Below are 24,584 nucleotides of genomic sequence, written 5' to 3'. Positions count from 1 at the left end.
CGCAGTTTTATTTGCTTTTCTCAAAGGGCCACCATTGGACCCATAACTATACAGTAAATCGACAGTCTAAATAGAGAGAAGCCTGTGCATTTTAATGTACTTACAACCCATAGTTTCAGTGTTTAATTGAGCATGACTGCCTTTATTGTAAACAGTCTATAATCTTCAGCCTGACTGTATTGTTCTTTTTCTTGTTAAGCAATATTATGATTACGTTCACTGTCATTAGCTATCATTTCCTGTCCTGCATTTCATTCCTTCGCTTTGTTGCAGTATCTATATGTATACAGTACATACATATACAGTACATGGCACGGGGATTGCTTGCACAGGTACTAGGTTAATGGTGATTTTGTATTTAATATGTACAGCTATGGCCAAATGTTTTGCATTATAGGATTGACCTAATTGAAAAAAAAAAAAAAAAATATATATATATATATATATATATATATATATATATATATATATATATATATATATATATATATATATATATATATATATATTTTATTTAACATCCTGTGATCTAAGAAACTACAAAATGGTATTGCAAAAGTCTACCGTAAGACATAATAGTTGTACATTATTTCTGTTAGATTTCGAAAAATCGAATTTTTTCAATTAGTTTTTTGTTACGTATATGGAAAACTACAAAGCGGTATGTAACATTACTCAGCAGGTTTCATTCAGCTTTTTGAAGCAACATTAGTTAATTCTATAGGGTGATGTACTGTAAAACTTTTTGCAATAGCTGTATTGGTTACATTTTTCTTGTTAATGTTTCTCTTGGTGGTGAGCAATATCTTTATGGGATGGATTTGGTGTTCTTAATAAAGATGCACAAAAAATTATCTGCCTTTTAAGGTTTTAACTTAAATATGCATTTAATCAAACGATTGTGCTGTTAGATAAAATATTGTAATTGCACTAAATGCATAATAGCATTAGTGGAAATGAGAATTCCGCATAAATTAAAATACATTTTGTGATCTGTGTCCTTAGGAGGATGCAACCAATATAATCTCTTCTTTATTTGGCAATTTTTTTTTTTACATATAAAAAAACAATCCTTTAAAAAGAAAACAAAACAAAAAAAAAACACATTAATCTAGATTAGATATTTATGTCTGGAGTTTCATAAAGAGCTCTAAGAGATGTAACAAACAAATCCCTTTACAAAGCTCTACTCCTCAGCTATCATCATAGCCGTTCATGGTTTTCTAGATTACAATTTCTGTCTCCAAATTGTGTTCATGCCAAGGAGAGTCAATTGCTGAGTTAATGTGGGGGAACTGTGATAATGCTTTTTCCAATGTTAGCCTAAAACAAAAATAAAAAAAATTAAACATTACCACAGCGTCTGCTACAACACCTGTCATGTTTTCACAAAGAAAATAACAAAATCTACCATTTCTCACAACAGTGATTTTGATTTCTTTTCATTGATGCTTTGTTGTCCTAGACAGATGAGCTCATGAGCGCATTTCTCTATGCACAGATCATCGTGAAGGATGACAGCATATGGAATTGGTTATTTTTAATATCTAGCTCATCAAACTTTGTTTTATTCAGAGCTATGCGTGCCCATTCCTGATAGATCCTTCATCGCGTGCTACAGAATGGCTGAGGACACATCTCAAAGAGTCACGTCTGGAAATCATAAACCAGCAGGTATGGATTAAAACTGACCACGTTGAGAGTTGAGGAAAGAGTGTATAATTTACAGTATACACATTCATCCTTCCTGTTAGTATTACATTGCTTACTATAATATCTAGATGTATGTTAAAGACTCTTGTAATATTCTGGACACAATACACTGGTACTTTTGTTTTTGTACTATCGGTTCCCAGAAAACATCCCAGACTGCCTTACCTTTATCTTGGTATGTATATGACATATCCTCCTTGTATTGTCATATCCTGGTGTCTTTTTAAAAGCATCCCTGTGACCTGGACTGAGCTTTTGGAACAGGGCTCTATGCTAACTTTTTTGGTAGTAGCACAGGTGCTCCTAAATTAAAAACATTAGGAGCACACACACACACACAAAGACTGTATATTTGTATATTTAATATACACAATTAACATTTTTTTAAACTTTGCACAAGATATTATAGAGAACAGTTACATGTTTTTCATATACCGGCACATCAAATAACACTGTGTAACAAATTTATTTATTTATTTTTGTTCCTGGGTAGTAAGTGTTATTTCCTAATTGCTTATGCCTCAAAAGTATAGAAAATAGCAATTATTCCCCACAGACTTCGCTTTTGTGACCAGGAGAGTGATATTTCAAAATATCACTATGTCTGATGGGAAAACAGGCAAATGTGTGTCTTTTCGTTCACATGAAGTCAGAAAAAAACAACATATGAATCCAAATTAACATGTATTTATACTAAAGTAATACAAAAATGACTACAAAAGATATAGAAGTGAGTAGTTTTTCGAGATTTACGATTATACTGTATTTACATAGTGTAATGAATAACTAAAACAAAACATTTAACATAAGTATTCTCTTTTTTTACAAAGAAAAAGTAGGCTAAATACATTAAAAAGTAAATAAATACAATAAATCTAATATATCAAATGAATACAAACAAATTCTCCACACTTTTAAAATCATTAACAGAGACCACTTATGCTTCCTGTTTTTCCTCCCTGGTCTCCTTTTTCCTCCCCGCTCCCCACACACACACACATTATTACATTTAATGTTTTCATATGAGCACCTGTTGCATCGATGACAGACAACTTGTAGTAGGGATATGTAGTTTTTAGTGCTTTGTTGCAATGGGCAACAGACACTAATAAACTACATTCCCACAGTGCATTGCACGGAAACTGAATCGTAATTTAACAGTTGTGCAAGATGGTTTATTTTTTTCAACAGAGGCTCAAACGTTCAGCAGAGGAGTATAATTGACTTCAGGTTAATGGTTAGATAATAACCATGAACATGTTCCCTTGTACCAGAATAAGAAATATCAAAGATGGTCCTTTTAGTAAGTGCTCAGTTTGCATGATTTTTATATGACCTCTTTGATACACATTCAGTATTAGCCTTTCTTGTGTATGTACATGCAAGATAAACAGTCCTTTCCACTTTTTTGCAAAGGATTTCCCTTTTTGAAATGTGTTCTTTGCAGATTTAGTCTTTTAAATCTTAGTGTGCCCACTACAATATATATATATATATATATATATATATATATATATATATATATATATATATGCACATTTATATATTAATCATTGACCCCTAGGGACATGTTTTCTCAAGGTCATCGCATAGTCGATTTATCTTTGCAGGACTCAAACTTTATCACAACCCTGGAACTAGCAGTCCGCTTTGGCAAGACACTTGTTATCCAGGAGATGGATGGAGTTGAACCAGTCCTCTACCCTTTGCTGAGAAGGGATCTTATTGCTCAGGGTAAGTAGCAAGAGTCATCTTTTGTGAAAGAGACAGTCATTATGAATTATCTCATTTAATGCTGTGGAAATCAGACCCTTAAATCAGAACTAATGGATATAATTCATTTTATTTACGAATATATATACCAAGCATCAAAAGAAACATCACTATAACACATTCATTTTCGAAAAAAATAAGGTACGTAAATGATGTACATTGACAAAATGTTTTTGGTTTCTTTTTAATCACTCAATCATTCATCGTTGACCATGACATGCTTGAGTGGCTATGACTGAAGAATATGCACTTAACCTACCATATTAGGACATCGTCAATGTATCTAAGCCAAAGAGCAATTAGTGGTAGAAAAATATTGTCGAGAAATTATAGATAAATCTCTCTTCCCAAAATCCCATGTACACATTGGCATAATTTGGGGCAAATGGTGCACCCATGGCTGTAACTTTAATTTGAGAAAAATATTGCCCCTCAAACACAAAGTAATTAGAGTTTTTAAACTCAATTCAAGTAGCTCTATAATTAATTGAGAAGGTGGAATGGCTTCAACAGGTTTAGATTTTAAATAGAAATTAGCTGTGTCAATACCTCCTGTATGTGGAATGTTTGTATACAAACTGGTGATATCAAGTGTAACTAGAAAATTAGAGGGGATCACTTTCATATCATTAATGCGATTAAGAATATCACATGTGTCAGATACAAATGAAGGTCATTTACAAACAAAAGGTTGTAGATAAAAAATCTATGTGTTGGCATAATGGTTCAATAACTGAACCTATACCTGCGACAGTCAGTCTTCCAGGAGGATGTGTTGGATCGTTATGGATTTTAGGAAGACAGTTAATTGCCGGTTGGATAGGATGTTTGAGTTTTAAAAAATCCTATTCTGTTTTACTAATCCAGCCATTCTTCAAAATTTGTTCTAAAAACATTTCTATTTTCGTCTTAATGTCCATAGTAATGTCATTCTTTAAAGGAGCATAGAAAGTAACATCTGTGATGTGTGACAATACTTATGTTCTATAATCCTGTAAGTCCATAACAATGATCACCACCCCCCAACCCCCCACATATGCAGTAGGTTGATTTTTCTTCTTGCATTCCGATTCATCCCTGGTCATCCCGTCTTCTGATTTTTTATAAGGCTATACTGTATGTAAAATGTTTCAAATACTCTGGAACATGTTTAGGCTGTTGCAGGGATATAAATGAGACCCCCATTTGTAAAGCAATTTAATGCCAGCATACAGTTAAGCACAACACTTGGTGTTGGACCAGGACAGAATGGAGGGGGGAGGTCAGGATTGACAGGCTAGGCAATGTTGTTCACATTTCCTGAGCACAAAAAAAGTAAAACAGTTACTGATACAGTGCTCCCCCTTTATAACGCTGTAGTCAGGAGCCATAGCTAAGAGACTAGGCTATTTGTGTTCCGTCTGCCGCCTTATAACGAGACCACTAGTGTTAGTGTAATGGCATTATTCGGTCAAATGGGAGCCATGACAGTACCGCCTTATAACCTGTTCCGCAGTATAAAGGGACACCTTATAAAGAGGGAGCACTGTATGTTTTTAATTGTCTCTGTGGAAATATGTTTCCGTGGAAATAAAAAGGATTTGGGATTCAAAAAAAGTTTTGTGTGAGCATTGCAACAAAATAAAACAATATTTTAAGACTTGGCACTTGTTTTTACTGTTTTTGATATGCCTTTTGAAGTAGGGTGGTTAAACTTCTTTTTTAGATTTCAACAAACAAAACCCAAAATAGGCTATTATCAATAGTTTTTACTTAACTTTGAAAAGAGCTTTGAAACAGAATTTAAAGTTATAAGTTGTCAACATGTTAACAATGGAAAGAAAACTGTTAAACAGTTGGAGCAACACGATAGAACATATTATAACACTATATTTTTCGGAAGCCCGCTATTTATGTTTTTAAGGCTGGTTCATGCTTTAGACTTGAATATAATTTCTGGTCGGAGTCAAAGGTCTCTGACCCTGTGCTACAGGTTGGAATTATGTCATCCACACTCTTGCAACTTGCATCTTTTTAAGAAAGGCGTACAGCCTTTTCTCCTGCGTCAGCGACCAGAAATCGAATTGGGTCGGATAATGTTGAACATTTTCTACTGCATGGTCGTACGCTGGTAACCATCATGGAGCAAGACTTCGAGGAACTTTAGTAGAAGAAGTTTGTAAACATCATCCACATATTTACAATCCCTCACTTAAAGAATATAGAGATGCCCAGACAATAGAAACAGCGTTGGCGTGTATTATTTAAAAAATAAAAAATAGAAACGGACTTGAGAGACTGTAAAGTCCGATGGAGAAAACTGTGTGATGGTTTGTGAAGAGCAAGAAAACCCTGAAGTAAAGAGTGGAGTCAGAAACTCGTGGCCACACTTTGCTGGGAATCGCAGGTTGCTGTGTGTAGTGTGACTGCAAGTCTTACTTCAGGTTTCGCTGCCATCACATGTATTTCTACATTGGAGCAATGGTCCCAATCTGTTTAACTATTATTCACAAAACAGGTTATAACATTTAATTAACATAATTAAGTTAAAAATAAAATACTAGTATAAGTATGTACGTTAAGTTGAAATGTTAAAACAATAATAAAAAGTGACAACGTTATGAAAATACTGAAAAACATGTATCAGTGAATTTAAGTCTCTTTAGTTTGTGGAAATATGAAAATGGGTTCATATTTGAAAAATGTAAAAGACAGTGGTATTTAGATCCAAAGTTCTTCATTCAACTGAGGAAACCCAGTAACAGTGGTTGAAAATGTAGTGGTGGTCTTTATTTGGACTTAAAAGACCCCTTGCTGGGATGCTTGATTACTGTATTACGAAGAGTTACCTAAGGGGATATATAAGGCAGAAAATACAGTTTCTTCAGCTTGCCACGTTTCAATAAGATATCATTTTCTCTCAGAACAATTGTCTAGTGCTGCTTCATATTAGACACAGACCACTTGGTATTTACTTGCCAAACCTCCCTGTGTCATCCAATTGCCAATTTAACAAAATACCTTGTCCCTGTCTTCCATCACCAAGGCTTCGGTCCAGGCCTGTGACACATGCAGTGTCTTGTGATATAAATCCATCATCTTTTTTACCAAAGTGTTTTTTTTTTTTTTTTTTTGTATATTATGAGCGCACAGGGCTCACACGCGCACACACACACAATGCTAAAAAATATTTGGAGCATGAAATTTGCTGGAATCCTAAAAAGGTTGTTTATAATTTCACTCATCCAGCTGCTCTTATAGAAGCATGGTGTACCATGTGGTGATATTTAATTTGCTATGAAAAATAAAGGTTATTTATCCAGAGAACTAAAGTCGAATAAGGCAAATGTTCAACTCAGTAAAGGCTTGTTCATACTTCTGTTGCAGATGAATGTGATAGCTGTAAAAGCTGTGTACTTTACTATTTGCTGTATGAAGGATGCATAGTGCATGTGATCAAAAATAAAACTGAAAACGAAGAGCCCTAAGTATCTGGTAACTCCTTAACTGCACATCTCTATGCTTTCTGTAAAAGGAGAACCAACTTTGTGAATGTATTATTTATTTAATTCTTCTCCCGATAGAATTGCAGTTGAATCTATAGTCGCTGAACTGGAAGAACCACTTGCTGTGTCTGCTAGTATATTGTTGCTCATCTGTAACAACCATTAATTAATTAGCACTGCAATTCCAGTCTCATGATGCATATTGAGGAAAACAAGGCCTGGAAAACTAATAATTTGTGCTAACTGTTTTGATTGCGAGCAGTAGTGGCTCATAGCTGAACGTTCACCATAATTAATGTGCTGTGGGCATTGTGAGGTCTCTCCTCATTGCAAAAGCACAGTGGAAGAAGTGGGGTTGTTTTGTTTATCGATTTTTAGTTAAATTAGTTGCCTTTATCATGACGTGCAAATACATTTTATGAAGGCTTGGATTTAGTTTTTAGGGTTTTTTTGTCTTTTGTGAGTATAAATTTAGTTGCAGTCCTTGGATTAACCAGGCAGAAATTTGATGCCATTTTCATTAGCTAAAGGGCTACCAGGAGAAATGGATACTGTCTGTTTTTTAGAGGGGGGGGGGGGGGGGTTGTTTAGTTTCACTTTGTATATCATTTTATATTTGAGTCATCACAGACACAATTTAGAAATGTTTTAAATACCTCTGTGACCTCCATATCAAACTTAGAATCATGTCTAGCCACTGCCTCATAACCATAAACTTAATTTCTGGTGCTTCAGTCTGATTTAATGATGTGTAATATTTGACGATAATATAATTTCAATTGTAATGATGATAATCTTTTTCTCTGCAGGCCCTCGTTATGTCGTCCAAATTGGAGACAAAATCATTGATTACAACGAAGAATTTCGCTTGTTCCTTGCAACTCGGAACCCCAGTCCCTTTATTCCACCTGACGCAGCATCTGTTGTCACAGAAGTTAACTTTACTACAACCAGAGCTGGTCTCCGAGGACAGGTGTTTTTCTAAACATACAATAGTAATATTATACATGGTTTAATCAGTTATCCATAACTATTAAACTCTCAATAGTGCTGAATTTAGAAATGCTAGTTTAACCTAAAAATGAATCGCACATGTTTTGACAAAAAAAAAAAAAAAAAAAAAAATGTTTTGACAAAAAAAAAAAAAAAAAAAAAAAAAAAAAAGATTTGCTGAAAAGTTTATCAAAGAATTTTAGGTTCTTTTTTATATTTCTAAACTGTTTAATTAGTGTATACAGCCTTCTAAATCATATCTTGAATGCTTACTGACTGCATCCATTGAATTGTTAGAGTTCCCTAATCAAATTTAAGAACAGGTATGTGCTCAATCATCATGTGTTGCCAGTGATTTTGTCTGGTAGACTGCTGGCAGTCTTAGATTAAGAGTTAATGCACATGTAGATAATGTGTATGTGTGTAATGTGTATGAAAGAAAGACTAAATTATATTTTTATTTCATTTATTTGCCATTGTAGCTTTTGGCATTAACTATCCAACATGAGAAGCCAGACCTGGAAACGCAGAAGACTAAACTTCTACAGCAAGAGGAGGATAAGAAAATACAGTTGGCTAAACTTGAAGAATCTCTTTTAGAGGTACTGTAATCTTAACTCGAATGAGTCTCTTATGGTATTTTAAGCAGCATAGTAGCTAAACTCTACTATACTGCATGGAGTTTATTTATTTATTTTTTAAATAAGATTTATTGCCTATAAAATTGGAAAATAATTTTACAGAAAGTTTGTATCGTCATTTGCAGCACTGCTGTTTTTGTTTTTCTCAGTCTTCTTTACTGTCAGTTTGTGTTGCAATTGAAATAAACAGCTCTGGCCTCCAAGTGCTTGGGCCACTGACACTTTTTATGAACTATTGACAGATATATTTTGAGAACTGTTGATTTTTGACATCTAGTTTTTTTTTACTGGCTTGACAAACATGTTTTTAACAAACAGGCTGTAATACATTATTTAAACCTTTTTGTTAGTCACCCTCAATTCTTGAACAAAAAAAAACTACAATATTTCTAAATATTGAGCAAGTTCTAACTTTTATTAACAAGGGTCATGCTTTTTTTAAATAAGAACTGCAGTGTTTGTTTAGCTGGTGTGGCATATGATCAGAGATTCAATACCTGGAATATGCTGTGCGATTTAAAGGCAGGCATTTTAGCCAAATGAAGAGATGGTGAACAGGTTTAAAATATACAAGGGTTTTCACTGGGATCTTCATAGTCCATGAAGCTACTTACTGTTTATTGGCTTGGTTTACATGCAAACAATAGAGGAAGTCTCACCTTTTTGGCAATTTGGTTTCCTGTGTAGTTTTTGTTTAGGGAGAGAAAGTCTCCTTCCAAATGACAGTGTTAATAGCAAAATACGGGAAGGTATATTTAAATGCGTTTTGTCAGCTTTCCAATTTGTTCTACTGATGTCATGCAGTTTTTAGGTTGTGCTGAAGAACTGCAAATGCAGCCTGCTTAATTTGGCTACTCAAATATTTAAATAAAAAAGGGAAGGAAGCAAAACAAAAACCCAGACATATTGTTACACAGATACCATAAATAAAAAACATAAGAGGCTTTGCACTGCCCAAGCATTATGGCTAAACATTTTTTTTTAACTGCATGTATATTCATATACATATTATACATGTTCATATAGAATATGTACAAGGTTTCCTACAGAAAAGTAGCTTCAACAATTCTCATCCTTACGGCAGATGCTAAACCTCCAGGGTATTTTTTTGTAGCTTTTTCTGTAGTTTGCAGCAAGCTGATATTAACCCTGTTTTTATTGGTCTTTTTTTAACATTTGTGAAACCAACGGATTGTTCATGTTTTTGTTCTTGTGAAAAACAATCTTACCCTACGTTTTACATTTCAGAGATTGTACTTCAACTCTATACAGTCTCTAAAGCCTGATGCTGAGTTTGGTAGCCTGCAGCAATCATATAGATCACTGGCACAAATTCTAAGTTATGCTACTTTTAATACATTTTGGGGTGCAGACATTACATTTTCTCTTAGTAGGTACCCATGGTACTAGTGTGAGACTAGTATAACATGAATTGCATCTTATCTTACTGCTAAGGGACTAAAAAGTCTAAGCTTAAAGCAGTCGGCTATCCGATCACCAAACATGAAAAGAGCACAAGTGTAAAGAATAAAAATGATCTTTCTATCCTTTATAAAATGCTTTATTATTATTATTGTTATTATTTCAATGTGGTTAAAGAAGCTTGCCAGGGTTACCTTCAGCAGATCTCAGTTGTTCTTAAAGACTTGCTTGGTACGGCCTTTAGTTATAGTAGAAAGTTGCACAAGGTTACGTAACAAACGGGATCTTCACTGCTGAAGTCTCGTGAACATATGGTACAGCTTTTTAAATCCTTACTTTTTGGTCAGTTTGCACAGCTTTTTAGCGTGGGAAGGCGATTTATAGTCAGCTGTTCTATAGCGTGAGGAATGTGTGTGGTGTGTGTGCACTATGTCACGCTCTCACTGAAATGGAGAGAGATTTTTAAACTGCATGCAAACCAAGCCATTCACTGTTCAGCATAAATATTATTAGGAATAATTTGAACCTTGTAAGCTGCAGTTCTGCACACACAGATGTGGTTCATACAGCTGTGGTCAAAAGTTTTGCATCACCCTATAGAACTGACTAATTTAACTCCATCAAGTCGAATGAAACCTGTTGAATAATGTTACATTAACATATTAAATTACATACAGCTTTGTAGTTTTTCATATACTTGACGAGAAACTGACAATTAAAAAAATGTGACATTTTGAAATCTAACATGAAATATTGTGCTAATATTTTGTCTTCTGGTAGACTTTTTACAGTATAATTTTGTAGTTTCTTTGATTTTGTATAATGTTTAATAAAATATCAAAATTATGTTCATATAGTTGTTTTATTTGTTTGTTTGTAATTATCTCCATCTAAAAATTCTATGGTTTGCAAAACTTTTCACTGTACCTTTTCATATAGTGGATGGTTTCATTATAATATTCAAATTAAAAGTGTTTTTTTTTTCCCCCTCTTAAGACTCTTGCAACCTCACAAGGAAACATCTTGGAAAACAAAAACCTAATTGAATCTCTGAATAAGACCAAGGCAAGCAGTGCCCTCATCCAGGAGTCACTCACTGAGTCACACAAGCTACAAGTCTCTTTGGATCAGGTAAGCCCCATTCACATGTTGAATTTGCAATACAAATAAAACAAGCATGGCATTTTATGTCGGATCATTTTTATATATTTTATTTTTTCACAGAAATACATGGGACATTATGTTAAATGTTAATGAATGCAACATGTCTCACTGATGTAAATTTGATTTAGAATGTTATGTCGCATTACAACAAAAAACTAAAACAGCCTTAATCAAATTTTAAAGATGTGAATTTTGAAAACCTAATTGTGGGTATTTTGTAACAAAATAATACTTTGCCTTTCAAAATGTATATGTAGCTATCCCTGACAACAGCTGTTTTATATCAGCCTCCACTGCATAGCGAGCCACATAAACCTGTTCATCTGCTGTCAGCAAGATGAGAACCTTGTAATTATATAGAAAATGGATGCTACACTTTTTACAAATATACGCCTTTTTAAATGTTTCAAATTTGCCCTTTTAAAATATACAGTTCCATAAAGGTTTTCAAAAACTCACAGCTAGTAAATTGACGTATGATCATTATTTAACAGGATTCAGAAATTCCAGATTTTTTTTTTTTTTTTTTAATGGTTTGTACTGCAGTATGTCACAGCTAACTTCAGAGAGTCATAGTGCATCCTCCCTTGTCCTTGATCTCAGACACTGTCTGACTGGGCCCGGAGGCAGTGTTCATTATGTGATGAACACAGCCAAATCCCTCTATCCATGGGCTCTAGATGCTGGAGGTTACTTCTTCATTTCACAAATCAACTCAAAAGTCTACAGTCTGTACTTTCAGTAATGCAGTATTTATCTACATGGACGCAGATCTAAATATAGCCACTGCTTTAAAACTGTAAAAAAAAAAAAAAAATAAAAAAATAGCAGTGCTAGAAATGTTGATATACATAACCTAGGTACACAAATGACCCTTTTAGTTTTACGTGCAGCTTTGGTATTATTTAGATTAACTAAGTAGACCCCTTTATCTGGTTTTGAAGAAAGCTCTAACACTTGGTATTCATTACTGCATTTTCTACCTCCTATAGTATTTAATGTGGGGCTACACTTCTGTAAAGCATCTTGGGATTGTTTTTTCTACATCAGTGCAGTGGTGATGTTGATACAGAGAGCTTGCCTTAGAGTCAGACTTGAAAATAGAAACGGATGGTAATCACTCTGTGCCATCTGGATTGAGGGCAGGATGAGAAAATAATTCCCAAGTCAGGTGAAACAAAATCCCACACTGGTTAACACGAACACTAAAGCATTTTGCCCAGACCTTTTGCTTGCAGCATTTCAAAACCAAGGAAAGCTGTTCAAATGTCAGACTGCATAACACTGAGTAGTTACAAGTACTGTCTGACTGTGAGGTACTGATTGGTACTTCATATTGCCCTTTCATGCAGTCAGCCTGGGATACACATAGATAAAGTCAGGTGCATCATTGTTTTATTAGAATAACATAACTCGCTGTATGTACTAAACAAGTAGTATACTTCATGCAATATTAAGGTACTTGTATTTAGCAAAGACACAAGTTTGAAGCAGGGTTACAATGGGGAAAAAATGACAATGCTGTGAAAGCAGTATTTCCTTCAACCTTCATCAAGTCTTATGACATGAGTTAAGCCTTGTGGTGCATTGATTTAGTCCCTGTATTCTATTCATTTTAATTACAATACGTAACTGTGGTGGTTCAGACAATTTAATGTGATATACAATAGTACCATACTAAAAAAATGACCCAGTGTCTTACGTTATATATCTAACTGAATACATCTTCACTATGCTAAACCTCTATCTCTGATGGAAGACACATTATCCTCTTAATGCAGGAATGGTTACAAAAAAACAAACCCACTGCTGAGAAAGGGTTTGAGTAAAAGAGAAATGGCAGTGGATGAATAACAAGAAAAAGTAACCAAATGTATTTGTTTTAAATGTGTTTATTAATCAGTCACTAGTTTGCCTATACATCACTAATAATTAAAAGTATCGGTAGTTATAAATCCCCATCAGGTTCATCTGCGCTACTGCGGATGCACAAAAGACTGTCTTCAGTGCAGTGATGTCGTAAGCCGAATTACAATAAAACATAGTTTATTTTAATATTGTCCTTCACTGACTAACTAGTGCAAAGGCATGTGTTTTAAAACAAGTGTCTCTCTCTCTCTCTCTCTCTCTCTCTCTCTCTCTCTCTCTCTCTCTCTCTCTCTCTCTCTCTCTCTCTCTCTCTCTCTCTCTCTCTCTCTCTCTCTCTCTCTCTCTCTCTCTCTCTATATATATATATATATATATATATATATATATATATATATATATATATATACACACACACACACAAACAGTATATAAGCAGTATATTCCTATTGATGTACGGATTTGTGACATGAACAAGGTATGTCGTGAAAAACCATGAGTTACCGTATTTGTCATGGGCAGGAGGATAACTTGGCAGTGTCCGTCCATGACATAAAAAGTCATGGTTTTTCATGACTTGTCCTCCTTTTTTGGCATAATTGAATATAGCCAAGTCCTCCTTTTTTGGCATAATTGAATATAGCCAAGTATCTTTATGCTTTTTATACTAAATACTGCAAGCAATATACTGTACTGATGTGTATAGATTCAGAGGTCATGCACATTACATGTTGTTGCCTGCAGGCATATGAAATTAGAGATGTGGATGTGTAGCGCTGTGTTTCAATTAAGATGTAACTTTTCACACAGTGAAATCATACATACTTCACACATACCGTCCTTTTTAAAGCGACAGCACTAAAAGAACTGGAAAGCAAGTACATGATTTTGCTATACAGTGTGTGCTTATTTAATTTAACTTTAAGGAAAGTGCTACCTTTTTTAAATTACTAGTAGTGTCAAACATTTATAATAGATGTCAAAATGAGATTCTGTTTTAGGCAAGAAAAACTAGGTTGCTGTTGTGCAACTTTTTGAGATCTCCATGTTATATACTTTCATAATATAGATAAAAAAAGATACAAAACATTGCTAAGAAATAAAACAAAGGATTATACTGATAAATAGATTATCCTGTGAATGCAACATCAATATTCTGTCAAACATATTGTACTTCACATTTGTATGGTATTATCAGTTCAGCTTTAAGTTATTATAAAGAAATAAAAGTATCTGATTTTAAGTAAACAGAATAAATAAGGTGTATTGGTGAACAGGTGAAATGTTTTGTAATGCTGCGTGTTGTTCAAGGGTTATATTTAAAGCATCTTCTTTATTTTTTATATTCCATAACTGTTTTATGATATTTGCAGCAATTCTGAGTAGTTCTGAGTGCAGTGCTCAAATATTGAGTTCCAAAGATTTTGTTTTTTTTCTTCATATGACCTGGGAAAGTGCTTATAACTGTTTACATCAGTAGTTCAAAGTTCTTCCGCAGGTGATAACAGAAAAAACCCCAATAAAACAATAAATAAAGAACGATTTGGGCAAAAGCACTCTGACCTACTCTGAACGACTACAGTATCATTTAAAAAAATAAATAATAATAATAATAATTTAAAATCATTTACATATATTTTGAAAAGATCATTGTGAAATCTAGAGGGCAGTAATGCACCAGTTCTGATTTTATTTTTATTTTTTCCTCCTGCAGGAGAGAGATGCCTATCTTCCATTAGCAGAAAGTGCTAGCAAGATGTACTTCATTATAACTGACTTATCCAAAATTAATAACATGTACCACTTCAGCCTGGCAGCGTTTCTAAGGCTCTTCCAGAGGGCTCTGCAAAGCAAAACGGTAATTCTAATGTGCTGACCCTTCGACTTGTATATTAAAAACAGATTGTTAAACTGTGTAACATTTTTTTTAAAGGCTGGCTAAAACAGTTACTTTGCTTACTTAAGTCAAAATATTACTTTGAGTATAATTTTATGTTATAGCCTAGATGAAGTATGGTTATGTTTAAATGCCAGCATGATAAACCAGCCCAGCAAAAGTTAAGCTGCTCTGGGTTTGGAAAGAAGCTTATCATCTTTACTTCTCCATTAGTCTGTTTTTATGTCCTTAATTAACGTGCCCTCTGGAGAAGGGGCTGAGTGAATTTACAATGACATAATGAAGTATTTTTCCTTTGGTTTGCTGGTTTGATTCTAACCAAGGTCAGTTGTGGTTCCCCCCCCCCCCCCAAAATAGAGAGGGCTGTGTGAAATGAATTCTCGCTGTCCCAGCCGTCTTAAGTGTATTGGTCTCCACAATGCAAAGTTGCCTTCAATGTTGGCTGTAATGCAGGTAGTCTCTCAAAGAGGCTAAGTGTTTCAAAGATACAGTTAGTGGAGGGATTTGTAAGAAAAGCTTAAACATGAGCTTGAACCCTTATGATAACTTCAATCAATCTTCAGGGCTGTCAGTCCAGCATGTTGTTTATTACAGCAAATATACAATCTGTCTTCTAAGGAAAAAGCTGTCCAATAAAATATTTTCACATTTGGCCACAGGCTTGTAAGTGTACAGTTCTAATTGTAAGGAACATGTTGTAATTTGTATCTGCTCAGTTCAATAGTAAAACTAGAAGACTGTTTTGTCCTGTAATACAAAGTTTCATAAAAATGTGCAGCTGCTGAATGAAGTGCCATTTATGTAGTAAAACAGATATACTTATGTGGAACCTTGCTGTTCTGTTTAAACATTCTCAGCACTCAAAAGGAGTTGGTGAAATTGTCAATACAGAGCCAGTGTTATGCATCCACCATTGTAAAGGGTTTCATGCTTCATGCTCTTGTCTGATGGAAGACCACCAAGCACCTCCCCTGTGATATATAACTGACCTTTACAGTGATGCAGGACTAGCAGGGCGCAAGGTTCCATTGTTTGATTACAGAGTTGCCACTGGAGGCACACAATTAAAACAGGTCACTGCCTTTGCTGTACACAGGCTTATGGGGTTTTACAAGTTACACTGTGAAGCCAGGTCCTCTGTTTCATTTGATATATTGTATTAATTGAACTGGTTGACATCACTTTTTTGTGTTAGTTTTTTTTGGAAGAGTGATTCTTACAATAGACATTGAAGCCTGACATTTATGAAGCATTTTATGATACAATCCTTGCCACCATTCTTAGCTGTGTTGGTTGATCATAACTTTTTTTTTTTTTGTGCAGGGTTGACATTATTCAATAACTGTTTAGCTCTGTAAACTTGTAAGGTTTACGTAAATAAGAGATTATATTTTATACTAACAGATGTTTTCACAGACTCGAATTATCGCCAGTCCTGACTTTTTCTTTCTTTGAGTACAGAAAAACACTAGTTATGGACATAAAATATTTAGGCAATATGTAAATTTGCTGTGAACATGCTGTATAAATAAAAGTATAATTTATAAAAGTGAACTAAATGTGTCTATTTACAATATAAAATGGATACGTTGTTTTGCTTCAGAGTTGTCTAAGGTTTTTTGCTTAAAAAGTAAGTCATGCAGTCATTGTATTCTTTTTAAACCCATTTTCAGCCTAATATTTTATGAATAAATATTTCTTTTTTAGGAGTCTGAAAACACTGAAGTCAGAATCACATCCCTGATTACCTCTCTGAAGAACACAGTGTATGAATATGTCTGTCGCTCCCTTTTTAAGGTAAGGTTTTTATAACTATGGGCCCTTATCATAAAATGTTAGAACAGGTTTAAGTAAAGTTTTTATTCAGGGATTTAAAAAATAAAAAATAAAAGATTAATTAATGAAGTTTGCAGTTCATAAAACTAGGTCTGTACCAACTTTGCACACCTAGATTTGGCAATATTTGACCATTCTTCTTTACAAAACTGATCCAGCTCTATCAAGTTCCTTGGGGAGCGTTGATGGACAGCAATCTTCAAGTCTTGCAACAAATTGTTGATTGGATTTAGGTCGGGGCTCTGACTGGGCCACTCAAGGACAGTTACATTTTTGTTCCTTTGCCACTCTAGTGTTGCTTTTGCTATGTGCTTTGGGTCGTTGTCATGCTGAAAGGTGAACTTGGGATATTGTTGCCACATGCACGCTTTGACCACTCTTGGCCATAGAAGCCTGTAGCTCTTGCAAAGTTGCCATTGGCCTCTTGGTAGCCTCTCTGATCAGTCTCCTCCTTGCTCGGTCATCCAGTTTGGAGGGACGGCCTGATCTAGACAGGGTCTTGGTGGTGCCATGATGGAAATTGAAAAGCAACCCAGTAGCTGGAAGCCAGGGCTGACAATGTTTAATGACTCCAAGGAAAACAGGTGTGGCTGATAAGATATGACGCAATATGTTAGCTTTGCCAAGGTTTTTCCTAAAAGGTATTGTTTGATGGGTTTCAAAACTGTAATGGGTACTTTAGTTGTTTTCATTCTTTTGAACAGTTGTTTCTTCCTGTCATATTGATGTTTGAATTTGAATCACCAAGCCTTTAGGGTGACCAAAGGTTTAATGATCAATTTCTTGTTCCTTTCAAGAAAAAAATATGAAGTTTAATTTGAAGATACAGATATTGCCTGTTCAAATGACTTTGACATCCATATACATGATTAAAAGTGATTATGGTTATAGATTAGTAATTTTGAAATTGAGAAATAGAACAGTTGCTATGTTTGGGCCCTTGTGTTTTATCCCACGCTTTGATCAAGAATTGAAAGGAGGACATTTTAATTAAAAATACCAAGTCCTTTTGCCTCAAAGACTACTGATTCCCTGTAATCCCCTTTATAGTTGTACTAGCTTCTTTGAGGTAGGTCAAAATGATAAGGCAGCATATTTTCCCTTTTCTCAGCAATTTCCTGTTTTACACTTCTAGAAAATCCATGAGGTTGTTTGGTCAGTGTTAACAGTGTCACTTTTCAGTTCAGCAGTGATGTTGCACAGAAGAAATGCTGATATTTCATGTGAATTACTTATAGGGGAAGTAACTGATTCCAAGACCAAGTCTAAAACTAAATAATAACTGCCAGATATTTCAGATACAATATATATAGTGTATATATTTTTATTTCACCATCTTGCCATTTTCAGATTTTATTATTGGGACATTTTTACACATAATACAAGTTAGCACAATAGGATGATCCGATGCTCAGTGATCTCCTAATAATTGAATTAAGCAGTATGAGTACTGAAGTGATCTGTAGGACAGATAATAGCACAGCCAGATGTGTGCTTCGATAGTTTTTCTTCCTTGAATGTTAGAGAGTAGCAGTTTGATTTCTCGATTCATCATGACTTTGAACCCCCCTTATCCCGGCTCAACACTGTACTCCCAATTGCCCACTCCAGACATATATAATGGAAGCTCTAAGCCACAGCTCCATCAGTCTTGTATAAAACATAGTTTAATAACTTGCTGAACAACAGCAGTTATTTTGGCCAACAAACCATGTTAGTGGTATCACTGTGCAGTAATTTATAGTAACTGGTTGCTACAGGGATTTCAAAGAAGAAAAGATAAGATATTCATCTGAAGCGCATCCAGCTGTCATTGGCAGCCAGGGAGGTGAATCTGTAGCTCGACAAGATAATAAATATACTGGCTATATACACCAGGAAGCCTTATTTAACAACACAAATGCCTGTGACCTGTAAATGACCTTTTTAGGTCATCAATCATAATGTTATCCCGTTTTCTCCTTTCAGACTGTAAAGTAGTAGTTCCTGATGTGATTGAGTGCAGTACCTCAGGAAACCTGCCTTTTCATCAGTTTTCAGCAGGCCGTTGTAATGAAAGATATACAAGTCCTGTTTAAAAAATAAAAATAAAAAAAATAAAATACATCAAATTACATGGGTCTGTTCTGTGTTAAACATCTCCAGAACATAGAATGAGACGTAGCATTGTGACTGCTGGGAGCCCTGGAAAACAAGCCCTGGAAAAATGATCTAGGGTTAAACTAAATAGATGGTTCGCACGTGATTAAATTTCACTGCTGTCAGTAATACTTTACCTAAATGATACTAAAGTATCATATGCTGTATTCATTACCACTACCCCCTTCTACCACAGACCCATCTGACGTATAGTGCTGCCCAGGGTATTGACTGAAAAGAATGCAGTATTCCTGAATAATGGTTTCTCAATGTTTTTGTGTGTGATCGTTCTTAGGGTGGATTGCATACTGCCCCATTAACCAACAACTGTTTCATTCAATAAATGCGGTTTTCCAGTTGGGAACAGACACAAGACAAAATGAAAAAATATCGCCGGCTGAAAATGGTTTCACTTTGGTTTATGCCACTTGTTGTACATATAGCCTTGTCATCATGTCTAGGTGGCAGTGGTTAGGAACAGTATCAAAATACAAGAGACAATACTAGTGAGGATAATAAAATGGGCTGAGCTAGAGCTAGCATAGGAATAGAGGGTATGAAGGAGCTGAAGTAGGATGTAAAGAAATGGGAACAATTTTATCAGGTTAAAAAGATAAATGTATGTAGAATGCTGAAAATAGGTAAATTATTTGATTTTATGTGTAATATCCTTTCAACAGTTCAAATGTTTGCTGCACATGTAAGGAATTACATTCTAAATTTGTATGTTTTAATTTAATATCTTTTCAAAATTCTAAATTGTGCAATTATTTTACAGAATACCTTAACCTGTTGTTGTGTTTTCAGAGGGAAACTGATTCATCCCCTCACTGATTTTAGAAAATGGATAACTATCTTGATAGGTAGCTTGTATCGTTTATCTGCAACAGCCGACAAGACATTTCCTTTTATTTGGGATCATGATAAGGTTTACTTTCCCATGCTAAAACTGCTTTGTGAAACTACTGTGGAGGTGGACAGCTGTAAGTGTAGACCATGGCATTGGTCTGATTAATGGCTGTAAGACAACAATAAGTATTTCACACTTTGCTTTATGTATTTCCTACAGGCTGATCAGCTTATGTTTGCTCTACATTTTGTCAGAGGAATGCATCCAGAGCTCTTTCAAGAAAATGTAAGTTGTGGCATAAGCAGGAGGAACTACTCCTGTTTTTTTAACAAGGTCATTTCAGCCAATCTGAGAACAAACTGACTCAAGTCAAGCTCAACCATGAATACATACCCTCCACCAAGCAGCTGTGCCAAACCGTAAGGCGTTGCTACTTGATTATTTCATGGGATCCCCAGTAATGGAAATATAGTAACATTTGTATGTGATCATTCCTTAGCACAAGTTCTTACAACAACAACCTTTCAAATGTTATATAGTAAGTTATATTTCCACCAACTTTACACTTGCCTTACTACTCCAAATACAAAGGAATGGGTTATTTCACATACTGTGAATTTAGCACATGGTAACCTACTTTTTGAAGGTAATGTTTTAACAGTATTTTGTTTGCTTTTAGGAATGGGATGCATTTACTGGACTGATTGTTGGAGACATGATCAGAAAAACAGTATGTGTAGAATGTACTTTCTTTGTACAATTAATTTCTAAGAATTAAGCCTAAATGGACAGACTCATTAGTACTTGGCTATTTTGTCTGGCTTAAAATGGCATGTTAAAAGAATATTTATGCTCATAAACGTCAAATTTTTTATTTAATTTAGTTTTAATTTACTTAGGATACACAGAAATCCCTGAGAGAGCAGATTCCATCGTGGATTGACCAGGAAAGAGTGGGAGCAGTGGCATTATTCAAGGTAATCAAATGAAAGCATGTATTTTGCTTTTCCTACAGCCGTTGATTAATAAAAGGTAGCTGAACTAGTGTAATCAAGTGCGAGGGGTTAATTTGTTGTTATAAGTAATAACATCTTATCAGATGATCACCAAACACAGATAGTCAAAAGAATCTGATCCCTTACACTTTTTCAATGCCCTTACAGTGTATATACTAACGGTGAAACAAATGTAGCTAGATGTCCAGTACAAAACATGAATGTATGCTTTTTAAAGTTTTATATAAATCATTGTGGTCCCTCACATTAAAGTTTAAGATATGATTACTGAAAACATACTTGTATTTTTATGAACAATTGTAAATGTATTAACCTTGTTTAGAAATGTTGTATAATGAATAGCTGCAGGATGCAATTTACGAATATGGAAAATACAAACACCTTCCTTGTCTCTAAAAGTGACATTCGCATTACATCTTTGTATTCCTTGTGTGCCTTAATGAATGTTTCTTCAAAGCAATAAAAATATTTCTTTCTGCTATCCTGACATTTTTGGCCTGTCACCAGAGGTTAGTTTGTAGCACTTACAATCCTTGTCTAAAGGTCAACAGCTGTCACATGGCCCTGGAAAGTGTAATGCACTTTTACGAAAAAGGAAAACTTCTCCTTTTATTTTTTTCTGTTTTATTGACAGAGCCCCTAAGGCCAAAGAAACCCTTTCACACAATCTTGTATATGTACTGTTAAGAAAGCATTAGCCTGGTTTAAGTCAGTTAACAAGTGTTAGGTAGGCGATTAAAAGCCAATTGGACATTTACAATGAGCAATTTCTGCACTGGTCATGTGGACATGCATACACATGTATTTAGAAACAGTTTTAAAGTCAATAAAAGTACAGTGTGAGTTGTTAATTTAGTTAAACATGAAATGTACTGATTCAACTAAAAAAGAATAAATAAAAAAAAGAAGTTAGTACAAACATTATCCCACCACGTTAAACACTAATAAATGGCCAATGAGCAGGACGTAATGGTATAAATCTAGAAGTTCACTCCCTAATCCATATGGTTTAAATATGAATGTTGCTGTACTCTTTACTCCACTAATAAGCATCTCCAGCTGGGCAATGGTCATCAGTGGTCCCTGTGGAACCTTTATTTGCTTGCAGGTGCACAAATAGCATACTTCTACTCAGTGATGGTTGAACCCATCCTAGAGGTGAAAAGAGTAGTTAGTTGGCTACTTTGAGTCCCCAAGCTAATGCATCTTAATTAAAAAAAGCACTCATGCATTTGCTTTAAGTCTATAGCAGTTTCCCAGGATAATACTTTACCTCTATGATTGCTCTATGAGTCAGATTATTTTATTTATTTATTAGATTACTTTGTGTTTCGCATAAGCTTTTTTACATTGTAATACAAGCAACACTGTGGTGTAATTATGCATTATATAAATATGCATGTACCCTTGTTGTTTACAGTGGGCTGATTCTCAAAGTAGTTAGCTATAAATTGGCATTAGCATATTTTTTTTCAAAAAGGAAACACTCCCAGTATAGTTGCCAAACCAAAAATAAACAATTCACATATTTGATTTAGTAAGTAAGTCTACAAGTTCTGTTAATACTAATTTAGACTTGTTGAGAATGTACTAGTAAATACATAGTTAGCTAATAAATGTTCATTGTTTTCTAGAACACCTTCACATCCTTGTATCAGAGTTTATGTTTGGATGATGGAAGTCTCTGGCTTACTTTCTCTCAAAGTTTTACCTGTGAACAGGACTTCCCACAATCCATTTCTAAGAAAATCACATTGTTCCAACAGGTATGTGAAGCTGCTTAACTATGAAACCAATGTAAATTTTAAAAATTAATACCTTAGAAAAGAATGTTTGAAATCAGAAGGACAGTAGTATTTCACAAAGAATGATTTCAGGATTCTCTATGGTTTCTCGATAAATCTTTAAAACTTTGATGGATGATGGTTTAGCTTGGCACAAAAGTTATTCAAAAACCAAAAACAACTGTTCAGTGTTTGCTCACCCTCGACCTGATTTTTTTAAGATGTATTATTTCTTTTCATAAAAGGTCCTGGTGGTCCAAGCAGTCAGACCAGACAGACTTCAAAGTGCCATGGCTGTCTTTGCATCTAGAGCCCTGGGTGAGTTGTTTTGTTAACTCAGACTCTGTTGGCAGCTGCACAAAGCATTTTACTCTCACCTTACATCTAGTGGATTTATAGCTTTTTTTTTTTTTTTTTTTTTTTTTTTTTTTTTTTAAGTGGTGCGTTTGATCAGAGTACTTGGTGTGAACCACATTTTGTTGTTATCTCAGTGTGCTTGTAATTTCCGCTCAGACATACCTCACACTGGGTTGTCTTGTTGTTTTCACAGGGTACCCAGTTAATAGCTAAATCAGATCTTGCTCTGTCTTGGAAAGATTTTGTTTGTTCTTTTATTTGCAATGAAAGTGTGTGTCTGTATTTGGATTACATTTCTTAAAGTTAAACAAGCTGGAGTATTTTGCCTGTCCCTTGTTAACCTTGCAAAGCTAACATTTTTACAAGCATACAATTTAACCTGTAGTCTTGGTAGTTTATGATGCAGGGGCTATTATTAGTATTAGTAGTAGTATTATTATTGCAATTAAGACATTTTATTTCTGCTTGGGTGGGGGAAGGTAGTATGGTTTCTTGTGTTAGTTGGGGATGTGGCTATAGCCAACAACACTATCTACTGCCTATTTTGAGTTTGTTTGCCATTGGCAGATAACTTTAACCAAACTCTTACAAAATATAATTGTCATAAGTTTATTGAAAAACAATTGGCAGTATTAATAACACCATAATTGATAAATAGTGCTGATTTTAAGGAGTGAGCTACTTGTATACAAACAGGACTAAATTAGTAACAAAATAAATAAATGGCATTTAACTTACTGTTATTGATTTTGTCCTAATGAGTCAACGCTACCCAGGGGGTCCGTCAGACAAGGTCATTGGTCAAAGTCTAAATTTAACCCTATACAAGCATCATAAGCTGATGTCCCCAATTAGGAGCAGCAAGTGTAGCACCACAAATGGCAACTGTTTTGGGGGATTAGGCTCTCTTCTTGGTCATCTCAAGTTAGACTACTGGCTATATTTTCATTTGTGAATATATTCTTCGGTAGTAGAGACAAAAGGAATGTGTTGCTGCTGCTGTCAGGGCAATCAATGCTCCTAGCAGTGAAACAACAGATTGAAATATTACCAATTGTAAATTGTTAAGACCAATACCATCAAGGATGACCTTGCTATGTTCCTGTGTGTGCATCACAAAAATACACGTGTCATTCAGCAGTACCAATGTTTTTGTCATGCTTTTTGTGGACAGTTTATGTTCATTGGCCAATTGTTTACACTCCTTGTTACGGGTTGTCACAAAGACGGCCGAAGTGGGCGGCGTCAGAACGAGGAAAAGGAATGAACACAAAGACAGATGATGTGAAATGATGATGACGTTTACTTGCGCCGGTTTATTGCAAAATAAAAGGGTTTAAACAAACAGAAAACAGGACACGGCACTCTATGCCAAAACAAAAAGACAAACAAAACGGACTATACAGAGAAACATGGTGCACGGACAGACACACTAACAAACACGGTGAGCAGATAAATAAACAAGTATCGTGCTGGTCCCACCAGCACGCAATAGCAATTGATGTTTACTTCTAATTCTCCTCCTCTCTCTCCCGTTCTCCACTTACCGAACACCCAACCCCGAGTGGGTGAAAACATGCTGTTTTTATGCAGCTGTACCAAGACTCGATTGCTAATCAATCATTCAATTGGAGTCTCGGTACAGCTG

At 34.9% G+C, this 24,584-nt stretch overlaps 1 protein-coding gene across 1 annotated transcript in view; it reads left to right on the top strand.

The window, feature by feature from the left end:
- Window positions 1-22,960, top strand: part of LOC121321204 (cytoplasmic dynein 2 heavy chain 1) — a 60,524-nt gene extending 37,564 nt beyond the window's left edge. The window contains exons 46-57 of the mRNA XM_041260105.1: window positions 1,576-1,674; window positions 3,324-3,447; window positions 7,781-7,944; window positions 8,447-8,566; window positions 11,024-11,158; window positions 14,772-14,915; window positions 16,662-16,751; window positions 19,999-20,064; window positions 20,459-20,509; window positions 20,679-20,756; window positions 22,430-22,561; window positions 22,825-22,960. Coding sequence (XP_041116039.1) covers window positions 1,576-1,674; window positions 3,324-3,447; window positions 7,781-7,944; window positions 8,447-8,566; window positions 11,024-11,158; window positions 14,772-14,915; window positions 16,662-16,751; window positions 19,999-20,064; window positions 20,459-20,509; window positions 20,679-20,756; window positions 22,430-22,561; window positions 22,825-22,914 — 1,293 coding nt within the window. The 3' untranslated portion in view covers window positions 22,915-22,960. The remainder of the gene's footprint in view (window positions 1-1,575; window positions 1,675-3,323; window positions 3,448-7,780; window positions 7,945-8,446; window positions 8,567-11,023; window positions 11,159-14,771; window positions 14,916-16,661; window positions 16,752-19,998; window positions 20,065-20,458; window positions 20,510-20,678; window positions 20,757-22,429; window positions 22,562-22,824) is intronic.
- The last annotated feature ends 1,624 nt before the right edge of the window (window positions 22,961-24,584 follow it).

Source organism: Polyodon spathula, chromosome 9 (genome assembly GCF_017654505.1).
Source record: "Polyodon spathula isolate WHYD16114869_AA chromosome 9, ASM1765450v1, whole genome shotgun sequence".
Taxonomy (NCBI): domain Eukaryota; kingdom Metazoa; phylum Chordata; class Actinopteri; order Acipenseriformes; family Polyodontidae; genus Polyodon; species Polyodon spathula.
Note: the sequence above shows the minus strand (reverse complement) of the source record. Positions and strands in the feature narration are given on the sequence as shown.